The following is a 12,582-nucleotide window of genomic DNA, read 5'->3' on the forward strand; positions in this document are numbered from 1 at the left end:
ATTCTGCTGCCCAGCTTGGAGTGCAGTGACATGGTCACAGCTCACTGCAGCTTTGAACTCCTGGCTCAAGTGATCCTCCCGCCTCAGCCTCACGAGTAGCTGTGACTACAGGTGCATGTCACTATGCCTGGATGGAATTTATATAATTTATATTATTGGAAGTTGAATTACAAACAAATTGCCACTTCCCAAATTAAGTAAAATCATATCTAGCTCCTGGTTATTTAAGGCTACAGTGACTTAGCATTTTTTTTTTCTTTTATTTTTGTGACATCATACTGAAATTCTATTTGGAACAGCTTTTTTAAAAAAAAATTTTTTTTACACAAGGTATAAATTATGTAATATAATAGAAATACAAAAAGAGATAATGCAAAACATGTACCCATTTCAACACTCATTTTGATTTTTTCTCAGGAACCACGGCATTTGCAGTTTTTCAGTGAATTTGGCAATAGTGATATTTATGTGTCACTGGCAGGCAAAAAAAAACATGGAGCACCGACTAACTATGGATTCTGCTTTAAGGTACAGGCTTAATATTTTGATAGATGAATAAAACCTCAGCCTTTTAGGTAAGCTTGAGATTCTCTTAATTTCTTTTAAAAAGAGACAGCTTTCTCTTATATATAGGAGAATTTTAGTGGCTTTTATTTCAACAGGTGTTACCTTCAAGATATGCATTAACGATAAACAATGTGCTGTGGCCTTCTAGCCTAACAAAGCAGGAGGGCCCCGAGACCTGAAAATGCTCTGTGCAGAAGAAGAGCAGAGTAGGACGTGCTGGGTGACCGCGATTAGATTGCTTAAGGTAATCTCACTGGAGGCATGAATTTCTATTAAATGCTATGAGGACCATAAACGTTTGAAAAAATCAGTATTTCAGAAGGTGAAGTCTCACTGTGAATCTGTGTGGCTATATGAAAAAGAAGAAAAATATCCATCACCAAATGTGTATAGTTTTTAAAATTCTAAATGATAAATGCAGAGTAGAGTGAAATAACCTAATACATTTACCTTCTGTATGTGGAGTATGTTTTCTATTTCTAGAAGCATTCTGATTTTTATTTTTGAGAGTACTACATACATAGCAAGTATTACCGAATGAGATAACTCCTATACACAACATAGTCTGCATTTTTAAAACATTGCCAACAATCCAACATAAAGTACAGTTTTAAAGTGTGCCCACCTGGATGTGTGTAATGGAATTGTTTTATGTTTCATGTAAGTGTTTTATAAATTGCTTTCTAGTTTAATAAGTACAACTCAAATTATTGTATAAATTTTACTGTGCATATATTTTTAAAACATCTACTTTTGTGCTAAGTAGAAATTACAACTTTTGTAAGGATAATTTGTTGGTGAGCATTTTGAAACGAATAAGAACATTCTAAAGGTAGATGCATGTACAAAAGAGAGAAACAGAACTGATTTCTTCCAGAATCTATAGAAAACACATTTATTTTTGAAACCTGTATGCCAGTGAATTTTAAGCAACTTTAAATTTATAATTATAAAAATTATCAACCATTTTCTTTGTAAGATACTGTTTTGGTCGTCACAATTGGGGAAAACAATTACAATATTTTTTCATTGAAAAGATAAAATTTATCCAAAGACTATGCCTGTCTATAGTAGTCAGTATTATTGTTGCTAATGTAACCAAATGTATAATTTATCACTCTTATTAAATTTTTGGTTTAAAAATGGAAAGTTTAACATTTTCCAAAAGTACTCTTTGTAATTTATGCCTATACACTAATATAATTTGCCAATATATAGATTATGTGTATCATATGTAGATTATTTTTATGATCCTATTATCACCACAGGAAGGTTTTATTAGTAACCATCTATGTCCTAAAACTAACTTTTTGATATATTTAGAAATGAAAATCAGAGCAGATGAGGCCTTGTTGAAGTCTTTGGTTTCCTTCATTTCAGTCAGCCTGAAGGAGGGGATGCTTTCCACATTTAAATTGATTTATAGTTTGTGTATTTTCCAGGTTCACTGTTTTTCTCCCATTGTCATTTTTACCTTATCTGTTATCTGTTCATCTTTTACTAGCATCCTGGTTAAGAGAGAGATCAGGGTAAAGATTGGGCAGAAATTCGTAATTGGAATTACTAGTTATTAAACCAGGTTTAGAATGAAGTTTTATTTTGTATTCTTATAATTTTTAAAAATTGAGTTAAAATCAACAATATGTAAAATTAACCAACCCAAGCATTGATGACATACACCAAAAGCTTTCTTTAATCTTTTTATTTTCAGGATGCTTAGTTTCTGGAAGATTGTCCCCTTCTCACTTTTCTTCCTTCATCTTACTGTCCTCAAAGCCTCTTTCAAGTCACAGATTCTCAGTTCAAAAATGCTCCATTGTGTTCATGTTCTATGGCTGCTATACCAAATCACTACCAATGTAATGACTTAAAACGACACATATTTATTGTGCTATATTTCTTTTGTTCAGAAGCCCAAAATGAATCTTAGTGGGTTAAAAGCAAGGTGTCAGTCGGCAGGACTGCATTTTGTACTGGAGACTCTAGTGGAGAAACCATCTCCCTTATTTTTTGAGCCTTGGAAGGCTGCTCAGCCAGCGGTGTCACACTGAGTTCTTTCCACACTGCCATCTCCCTGGTTCTGTCTTTTCTGCCTTTCCCTTCCGCTTATAAGGCACCCTGTGATGACATTGGACCCACCTGGATGATCTAGGATTATCACCCTACCTCACAATCAGCTGATAGCAACCTTAATTCCCTTTTGCCAGGTAGCCTAACTAACATAGTCACAGGTTCTTGGGGTTCGAGTGTGGATATCTTTGGGGGACCATTATTCTACTGACCACATACATCTGTGTTCCTTGTTCATTTCAATAATGGCAAAGCTTTTCAGATGAGTCTGGAGAGGGAAGGGGGTTTCAGTGAAGATCTTTATCCTGGAGTCAATGAGAAACCAAACAGAAAAGTGATATTATTTGTTTTACACTTTAAGATATCCAGATCACAGGAAGCCAGGGCTTGTCCCAATTCTCACAACACAGACACAGAGGGAGACAGTTTATTAGAGGAGTGAGTGAGTTGGCATCCCCTGGCAACTTGTCAGTGGGGCACCTGCTGATGCAACTGGGCTCATCTGGTGACAGAAATGTTTCTAATGCCTCTTTCGTTTGTCTCTTTTGATTGTCTATTGTGTTATTTCCAGAGTTTATTGTTGTACTTAGTAGGGAAGAGCAGGGAGATACTATGTTTGCTGGACTGGCAGTGTTCTCTTGTTTTCATTATATATTACTTACTAGATACAGCCTCTGACCAAGAATTTGCTTGTTTTATTCTTATTTCATTTTCTTTTTAATATACATATGTAAACTCTTCATACAGATCAGATGGAGACACCATTTTTCTCTGTGGAGAAATTCTAGTCACATATAAAATTATAGAAAATCTGAGACTTAGAAAATGGAAGATTTGCCCGTGTATAATGTCCTAGTTACATGTCGTCTTTTCCCCTTCCCTTCAATTAGAACTCTGCTAGCTCCTCTCTAACGTATTTTGGTCCCTTATCTGCCCCTCCATAGGACAGCGAAATGTTAAAGTGACCCATGCCCTAGCCCTTGGCCAGAGTTAAATGCCTACTAAAGACCTCCAGCAGCACAGAGACAACTACCTAACACTGCAGGCACCAGGAACAATATATCTTTGAAGACAGCAGTCTTATTAGTAGGTAGCAGGCTTTTCAATGCAGATAAATAAAAGGTAGCCAAGCAGCATGTTCTTGTGAAAGTATTGGTTTGAGGTTATTATATATTCTCCAAAATGAACTTGACTAGAAATTAAGCTCCTCTGCCTTCTTTTTAAAGTTATTGTAGGCTTAGAGTTGATTTGAAATAAATTTCATTAGGTCCCATTAATGTCAATCAAACCTTAAATTAAAAAATAATTTTTAGAAGTTGGGAGATAATTGGATAAAGAAGTCAACACAGAGAATTTTAAATGAGTGTAGGTTTGCATTCATGTTAAAAGCAAAATCTTGAGAACAGTGACTCCCCTAGACCCCCTCTGATTTTTTGCCTAATTACCAAATATATCCATTTTTCTAGAATTGCTTTCAAGGAAATAGTCTTTAGTAGAAAAACAGCTCTGTTGGAATGTTTAAATGGAATTTATCCTCTGGGTAAGATTTGATTCTATGGTGTCTATTTAATGTCTTTTATATAGGACCTAACTTTTAAGTTCATTATGGCTGCATGAAATGTAGAGAATTGTAGAGTATAAGGGGGAAAAAACTGTTTATACCATTGCTTTCTTTTTTAACAAAGTGGCTTAAACCTAAGGGGGTTAGCTTCCAGTTTTAAATGGGGATACCTCCAGGACAAGTTTGCTCAGGGCAGTTGGCATTCTTAATGTTTTTCAAACTAATAGTTATAAGTCAGACCTACTTTCCAGTATGGCTTGCTGGCCCAACTCATATGAATTGCCTCCTGAAAGTGAAGACACTTTAGTTCACAGTTCTTATCTTCTACCATTTACATTGCATTTTGAATCTCTTTGTTTGAAATTAGCTTGATTCCCTACTACTTTGGTTTCCCTGAATTTGAAGTCAAAAATTAAACAATGTCATAAGAATATTGATATGAGGATGATACAGTGTCAAGTATTTTCAACACAGGGCCACGTTTATGGATTTAACAAACAAAGCAAAATAGTTCATCAGTCAGTCATCAGAGAACTACAATGAATTATACACAGTGTGGCTTAGGATGTCTGTGAGGGTTTTGGAATCTTGGTGCCAGGCTTCCCAAGTGAGCTTTCTTATCATGAGGCAGTGTACCACTCCCAATAGTTGTGGCACAATTCTATGCTAAGAATAATGAGCAGAGCCAGGTGCAGTGGCTCATGCCTGGAATCCCAGCACTTTGGGAAGCCAAGGTGGGAGGATTACTTGAACCCAGGAGTTCCAGACTACCCTAGGCAACATAGCAAGACTTCATCTCAATAATAATAATAATAATAATAATAATAGTAATAAACAGAAATGTCAGATCGGAACTCTGTTGTGGTGAATTAGTTGTCAGTCTAAGCAAAATACTTTGTCTTTTAAAATGTATCATTGCAGGGCACTGAAAATTTGTATTTAAAACATTTTGGATGCTTGTTTGTTTTAAAGAATGCTTATAATTCTTTCTAATATGGGTATTATAATAATTAATAGAAGTGTTTATTTTAATCAATTATCAATGCAGTAAAAGTGGTGGGAATGTGTTTTTATTTATGTATTCTACAGTATGGCATGCAGCTGTACCAGAATTATATGCACCCATATCAAGGTAGAAGTGGCTGCAGTTCTCAGAGTATATCACCCATGGTAAGAACCACAGTTTTTAACCTATATTTTTATTTTATATTTATATTATATTAAATTATATAGTTACATTACATTATAAATCTATGTATTAATACATTTACATTATTTCCTGTTGGTCAAGTAAAGTAACTTTTTGGCACCGTTCTGGTATAATATTACACTGAATTTTCTATTCTTGTATTTTATTTGCTTGCAGCCTATGTGATAAAACCACAGCAGTATATATGAAGTATTTAATTAAAATATACATGTTAAAGAAAAGTTTTAATTAAAGAATTATGCGAGTCATTATGTGTCATTACAACATTTGAAGACTAGATCTTAATGAGATAATTTGTAGAACGTTTTTCTTGGCGTGGTAGGCTATGTTTTCTTAATGATTGGTTTTCATTGTGGGTTTATTTATTTAAATACAATCCTGGGATTGTCATAGACTATAGTAAAAATGCCAATGATTTGGAATTTTAAAAGCTGCAGTATACACATGTAAACTCTTTTGCATTTTGGCTTTCTAACAATAATATTTTTTTAAGTTCCAGGTCCTTAAAAAGCAGACTGCTTTCCAGGAAACCCCAAAACTGCCAGCCAAAATATAGGTCATGCATTACATTAACTCTAGCACTGCTTCTCAGATTTATACTTAATGCAACTTGGTTATTTATTTGCAGGCAGACATAGATACATCTTTTCCCTTCTTTAGGATCTAATTTTAATTTCCTGTGCATTAATTAACACAAGAAATTTATTTCTGAACTTAAAATGTATGTTCTGCTATTTTTGCTGAACTTCTTAAATTTGAGTATGTTAGGAATTCAGATGTATGCACCTGTGTTACAAATCAGTTAATGTACATTTTTGAAACCTACATTTCCACTTAGGTTAAAAATATACTCTTTGTGGCTGTGACCATGGAAGGCACATTTACCCCTCATGTAATGCAACAGATTAAATGCTCAGTTCCAGGAATGAGCCATGAAATAATGTTGATTATGAAGCCTGATAGACTATATAAAAAAAGAACTCCAATTTTTTAGTTATGTTACTTTAAGTTATGGAAGAGTAACTTTTCATCTGTGTATCATATTAATTTTAAGCCCTAAAATAAGAAATTACAGAACACAATGAATTTTTATAGAAAATAATCACTTCAATGTGAATATATTTACAGTTTGTCAGCTTACCCTTATCTTTCAATCCATATGTATATAAAAAGAATAATGAATTTTTAAAATCTTAATCCTTTCCTAAATCCCTCCAAATTTCTTTAGAGTCCAGAGTTATTAGGATGAACATGTTAGCAGCCAAATATTTAGAGGCAATTATTGTTTAGTGTCCTCTTAATGGAATTATTCTTGCCTTTTCTCCATTGGAAGTGATCCTACCATTGATCAAGATGTGTATGACAGTTAGGTTAGTGTGGCTTTAATTGTTCAACACCATGTATAGGAATAGACACTCCTCGAGTGAGTCTGGTTGGGAATAGGGGCTGTAGAGGGAAGAACTTCAGGTGGCTGTGAGGTAAGGACCTTCCCTGTCTGGCAATTGACATGATCAGAGTAGCATGTGAGAATTATATATTTACTATTATTAATGTATGTGAAGGAAATGTAAATGTTTTGGGAGGGAATTGTGTTGACTTTGGTGCCTATACAGAATCTCACTTTTCCAGATTATTAGGGAAGAATTAGAGACCTAATAGATGCCAGCAACCTGCACTAGCCTCTGTTGCTATTCATCTAGGGATTATTTTCAGTGAGCTACACAGAAAAGTTAGTATAGTTTACTTACATTTTTTTATAGGAACAATATGCTTTTCTTAACTTTTCCAGGTGAACATTTTGAGAAGGGAAATGAGGAGAAAAATTATCATACCATAATGAACATCATAGCTATCTATAGTACAGGATGGCCACCCCATCAACCTTTGAAATGACAATCAGTAGCAGACATTTCAGGAAGCCAAATACGTTTTAGGCAAAGAAAGGATTCGTGTAAAGAAGCACCTGTCCTTATGGCCCTGGGGATTGAGGAGGGGGAGTCTACTCAAGTTCGTTTCATTCTTCATGTTTCACCCAGGGATAGACATTCTAAACTGCAGTTTCTTCCCAGTAACTTCCACTCTCTGGTACATGAAAGAACCCTAGACAAGAATTATTTGTTACCGCTTTCACCATAAGTTGTCTGTGTGACCTTAGTTGAGTCATTGGTATCCTGCAGTAAAAGCAAGGGCGATGGCTGCATAACTCCTAGACTCTATTGCATTTCTGATACCCTGTAGCTCTGCATGAAGCAGATGAGAGAACAATATCTGAAGAAATTCTGTGCCCTTTTGCTACTGACGTCACTGCAAGTTTATCTAGATTCTTCAAATGGGATGACAAAGAGTGTGTCACTACTAGTTGTCACCTAGGTAAACTACCTGAAAAACATTTTTCGTCAAACCTCACTAAGAGTGAGTGTATCGAATCTCACAGTGTGGCCTGGATAATCCAGGGTATACCCAGGCCTCTTCTTTTTTTTAGAAAGAAAGCTATGCCATTAAAATCCTGGACCCCCTTTTAAGGGCCTGCCCTGTTAATCTCCTAAGAAGAAAGAGCCAGAAAAAGGGATAAATATTTGAGAAATACAACCAATTCTGAATGTTATCAACACAGCTATCCTATGTGAAAGAAATTGAGCAGCAAGTGACCTTTTGGGTTTGTCAGACTCTGCTTTACTTCCATTTCTTTGTCCACCAAAGGTAAACTATTAATTTTTCACCTACTACCTGCTGTTTAGTAAAAAAAAAAAAACATTTGCTATATTCCTGTGTTTTTCCTCATTCCAGTTAGTGTAGTCAATAAAAAACTTCCTTATTTGTATTGTAGTCTCCTTGTATATGTCAAATAATTAGAGAACACAGGATTTTGATTTACTTCCTGGCCTGCTATACTGGAGGAAAAAAAAAGACAACAGATTATGTTTATTTTTCTTTCCTAACAGTATTTTTATGTTACCAGGAACTTGAGATTACAGAACTCATCTTGGCATGCAAAGGGAGCGATATAATGAGGATAAAACTATTATGATTGAGGATAGTTACTTGGTGGTTTGGGCAGGTGGATGCTTTTCATTAATGTCGGCAAGGCAAAAGTGTATCCGACTGGTCCACAGCCCAGCACAGAAGCTCACGGGGTGAGAAGGGCAAACTAAGGTGTGACAGCAAATAGAGATTACAGAGACAGCATCTGTCTGGAAAGAGCAGCTGTCAGTTATAAAGGCTCCTGTAACAAACGAAAGATTGCATGCCAGGTCTCTAGAAATATAGATGAGCCATAATAAGATTGTAGGCCACTCCAGCATGGTTTGAAGAGAAAATAACAAATGCTAATAAAGTGGGATATATGATGCAGGGATAAAGGAGTCCTACATTTTTTTGTTTTTGTTTTTTTGGTGGAGAAGGTTTTGTCTGAAGCGTACATTTAACTATTGTCTGTTCAACCAAGCTAGGTGTGTCTCTATCCATGTAAATAAATATAAAATGCTTTTAAGCCACTTGTCCCCAGATGCAGATTGGCACATACTTTACCATTATAATTCCACTTTTGGTCTTGCTCTTCTATGAATTAAATATTTAAATATTTTTCATGATTTAAAAATTTTTCTTTTGGAGAGTTTTAATTCTTTCTTGATGTTGAAAAACTGAGTTAAACTCTTGACTGGAGATTTTGACAGCTGTCTCTTATTAGGATGACTTGTGGGGTGGCATACTTTTTAGAAGGTGGCTGTGAAGTAATCCCCAAACAGTCAAAAAATAAACATAGGATCCAGGTTTGGGATATTTTACTTTCACCTCAGAGAATATAAGAAGTAATTAGCTAAAATGATGACTTTATTACTTGTTTAAGTCATGTTTGTTTACAGCTGTCTTCTTTTCGTATCAGTTCATTTGTCTTCCAGGCTTCTTTTTATAGGTCTCATGTGGCTGAGTATATTCCTTTATGAAAGTGTTCATATATTAAATCGTGAAAATTTTAATATTATGGAATTATCTAAATTATTATTTTACTACACTTTATTTTCTAAGTAAGAAGAAAGTTGATGTGATAAACTTTTAAAATACGTATTTTAGTTTGCTTCATTAGGAAACATGAGTACTATTTCTAAAGAAGTATTGTTCTCAATCTATGCTATAGCTTTGGTGCATCTTGAATCTTATGAGACAAACTGCTTCATAAGTAGATGGCTTTGGCATTTAATTGATGGTTGATGAATCTCAGAGCTTAAAAGAGAGATGAGTTCAGAACTAATGTATCTTTTTAATCACAGGAAGGGCTATTCCTTTCTAAATGGAAGTTTTCCCATTTTACTTGAGAATTTAAAAAGTTAGGTTTGTTTTAGAAGAAAAACACACTTTGAAAGCTTCTAATGTCTTTATTCAGCTTTCAATTCAATTATATTAACAAATAACCATGTAAGTTATATAACCAAAATATTTTATAGCATCATTTTATCTTGAATGTGTATTTTAACTTTTTAATTTCCTGCTAGCCACTTTTGGAGCCCCTGTCTAAAAACACTGCAAGATAACATTCAGAGATATTTTCATGGCTCAAATGTGTGTGTGTGTGTGTGTGTGTGTGTGTGTTTGTTTTTGTTTTTGTTTTTCCCCAGAGAAGCATATCAGAGAATTCTCTGGTAGCAATGGACTTCTCAGGCCAGAAAAGCAGAGTTATAGAAAATCCCACTGAAGCCCTTTCAGTTGCAGTTGAAGAAGGACTCGCTTGGAGGGTAAATGTAACTTCACTTTCTTCAAAATATTTATGCTTTGGGTTTGTTTCACCCACAAAGCTGAACTTTGTTTTCCCCTACCTTATTCAGAAAAAAGGGTGCTTACGCCTGGGCACTCACGGTAGCCCCACTGCCTCTTCACAGAGCTCCACCACAAACTTGGGTATGTGTGTTCATAGTATTGTCACTGAATCATGGATAAATGTGCCTTTAGATGTAGTCAGTGAGTGGGTATGGTGCAAAAGGACATATAATGAAATTATGATCATTTACAAATAAAGCTTTGTATTCATCCATTTTCTTTCTTTAGCTATCCACCGGTCCCAGCCATGGTTTCACCACAAAATTTCTAGAGATGAAGCTCAGCGATTGATTATTCAGCAAGGACTTGTGGATGGGTAAGCACGATCTTTTAAATTTTGAACAGTAGTGATTTGAACTGCTTCTGTAAGTAGCAATTGTTTATTCAACACATACTAAGAGTTCTTGATTTGGACTTATAGAACAGAAGTGATTTTGTTCTGTAAGTGAGGTTTCATTGTATTCTAGCAACTTCTATGTAACACCTAGTATATAGTGTGTGCCTAGTATTTGCACATAAATGAAAAGATAACATAATTGGATACTTTATTCTTAACCATTGATCACTAATATTACCAATTCTATGCCAATTCTAGCATCTTAGATATCAGTTGATGAGGGGGAAAAACTGAACTTGTTTTTGTGTTTAACATTTTGATTTGAATATGTAATTAATATGATTCCAAAGTGTGGTTTATTTCATGACTTATCTTACATGTTTCATTTTTAAAAGTATCATATAGGGTGTATTAAGTAAAAAGCTGTTTCTTACATATTTTGAATGCTTGTTTTATTTTTTCTGCCTGTTTACAACCCTATTGTCATTTCTCTAAATTTTAACAGCTTAACGTAATATAAACCTATAAAGAAAGTACTTTTTGACATTTCCTGTGTTATCTCCTAATGGGGTACTATGGAATATACAAGAGAAATATAAAATGTATTATGAAAGGTTGCTAATCTGAAGAATTTGCTTTTTCTCAAATTGCTCGGTTTTTCAGATGCTTTCTGTAATACTGACTAAATGTCCTTCCAAATGCAATACAGATGAGGAAGGTTGTATTGAGGTTTGGATGAGAAATGAAACCAGTATCAATTTAAACAAGTGGTGATGGGATCTTTTATCTTCAAAAGTTGGCTTAAGATAATGACAAGGTTTCAAGGTGATTTAACACTGACATTTAGATGAAAATGCATCTTTACATGGAAGATTATTAATAGCGAGTCAGCATTTCCCTTGACTATAAATAAGAGAAGATTTTAATATGCTTCTCTGCATGGAGTGCAGTCTTTTTGGATATAAATTTTAACAATCAGCAAAATTACAATATGATGAAACCAAGAAAAGAAATAAATTATGAAGAATTATTAAAATGTTTTGAAGGATTATAATTTTCTTTATTTCTGAGCACAGTTTTTGTAAATTAAATGAAATGATTGTATAAAGAATGATAATATCTTTTTAAAAAATTTTTTTGGTGTTCCTTTGGAAAGATGTGATGGTACCCACTGGTCCACTAGGTGGTAGTGGTGATCTACTTGAGAATGGGGAGAGAATTAACAGCTTGATTTACCGGTGAAATGCCCTTTTGTCCCATCTCCCAGTGATGTAATGTCGGAATCTCACACAGCGCAAATGAAATGGATAATCTTGTCAGACATCTGTGATGCCTTAAATTTGGCTACCTCTTTGCACAGGCACAGTGACATTAGTGTTGGATTCACCAGTGGGGACCATTTACACAGTGTGTTTGCCAACAATTGTTCCCAAACTGGTTTTGCACTGCATTGCCAGTAAATAAGAATCCACACCTGGCAGCATTTTTCTCTTAGGCCATTAGGCCATGTTTTATTTTTTCTAGCCTGACATTATAGGAGCTTTTCTGCTGGATTCTTCAAGATTAAAGTATGTTTGGGTGTTTCTTTTACTTAAAACATTTTGGGTAAACATTTAATAATTAATGATTTCAAGATTGTTTTTTTAGAATATATTCATTTCTTCCTTTCTGTTGTGTATGTACTAGTTGAAACCAGAATCAAAAACAGGGCGATCCAGTGTAGAAGAGGGGCTAAAAAATGACTTCATTCCAAATTATTATCTTCTTTCAGGGCCTAACATGACCCAGAAGTTAAAATAACAATATACTAATGCTTTATCCTTTGTGCAAAAGAGTTACATGTGAATAGTCAATTTCCCAGTAGAAAAACTAATTGTTGGCACTAATTGTTAATGCCAGTAAAACAGCATATTGGTTATTATGGCCAACAATCTGACAAATGGGCTATATACTTATCCTATTAAAATTATATTAGCACTGTTGACAGGTTTATTGTATAAGATTATATTAGCCCATATTTTTTAT

The 12,582-nt window shown here is 34.5% G+C and overlaps 1 protein-coding gene across 2 annotated transcripts in view; it reads left to right on the forward strand.

The window, feature by feature from the left end:
- Nucleotides 1-12,582, forward strand: part of GRB14 (growth factor receptor bound protein 14) — a 135,092-nt gene that overhangs the window by 119,229 nt on the left and 3,281 nt on the right. For both annotated transcript variants that reach the window (XM_008056235.1, XM_021711436.1), the window contains 6 exons: nucleotides 418-528; nucleotides 716-811; nucleotides 5,288-5,368; nucleotides 10,022-10,138; nucleotides 10,229-10,301; nucleotides 10,449-10,536. In XM_008056235.1, coding sequence (XP_008054426.1) covers nucleotides 418-528; nucleotides 716-811; nucleotides 5,288-5,368; nucleotides 10,022-10,138; nucleotides 10,229-10,301; nucleotides 10,449-10,536 — 566 coding nt within the window. The remainder of the gene's footprint in view (nucleotides 1-417; nucleotides 529-715; nucleotides 812-5,287; nucleotides 5,369-10,021; nucleotides 10,139-10,228; nucleotides 10,302-10,448; nucleotides 10,537-12,582) is intronic.

This window comes from Carlito syrichta, unplaced genomic scaffold (genome assembly GCF_000164805.1).
Source record: "Carlito syrichta isolate Samal-C Ts95f unplaced genomic scaffold, Tarsius_syrichta-2.0.1 Scaffold302296, whole genome shotgun sequence".
NCBI classification, from domain to species: Eukaryota; Metazoa; Chordata; class Mammalia; order Primates; family Tarsiidae; genus Carlito; species Carlito syrichta.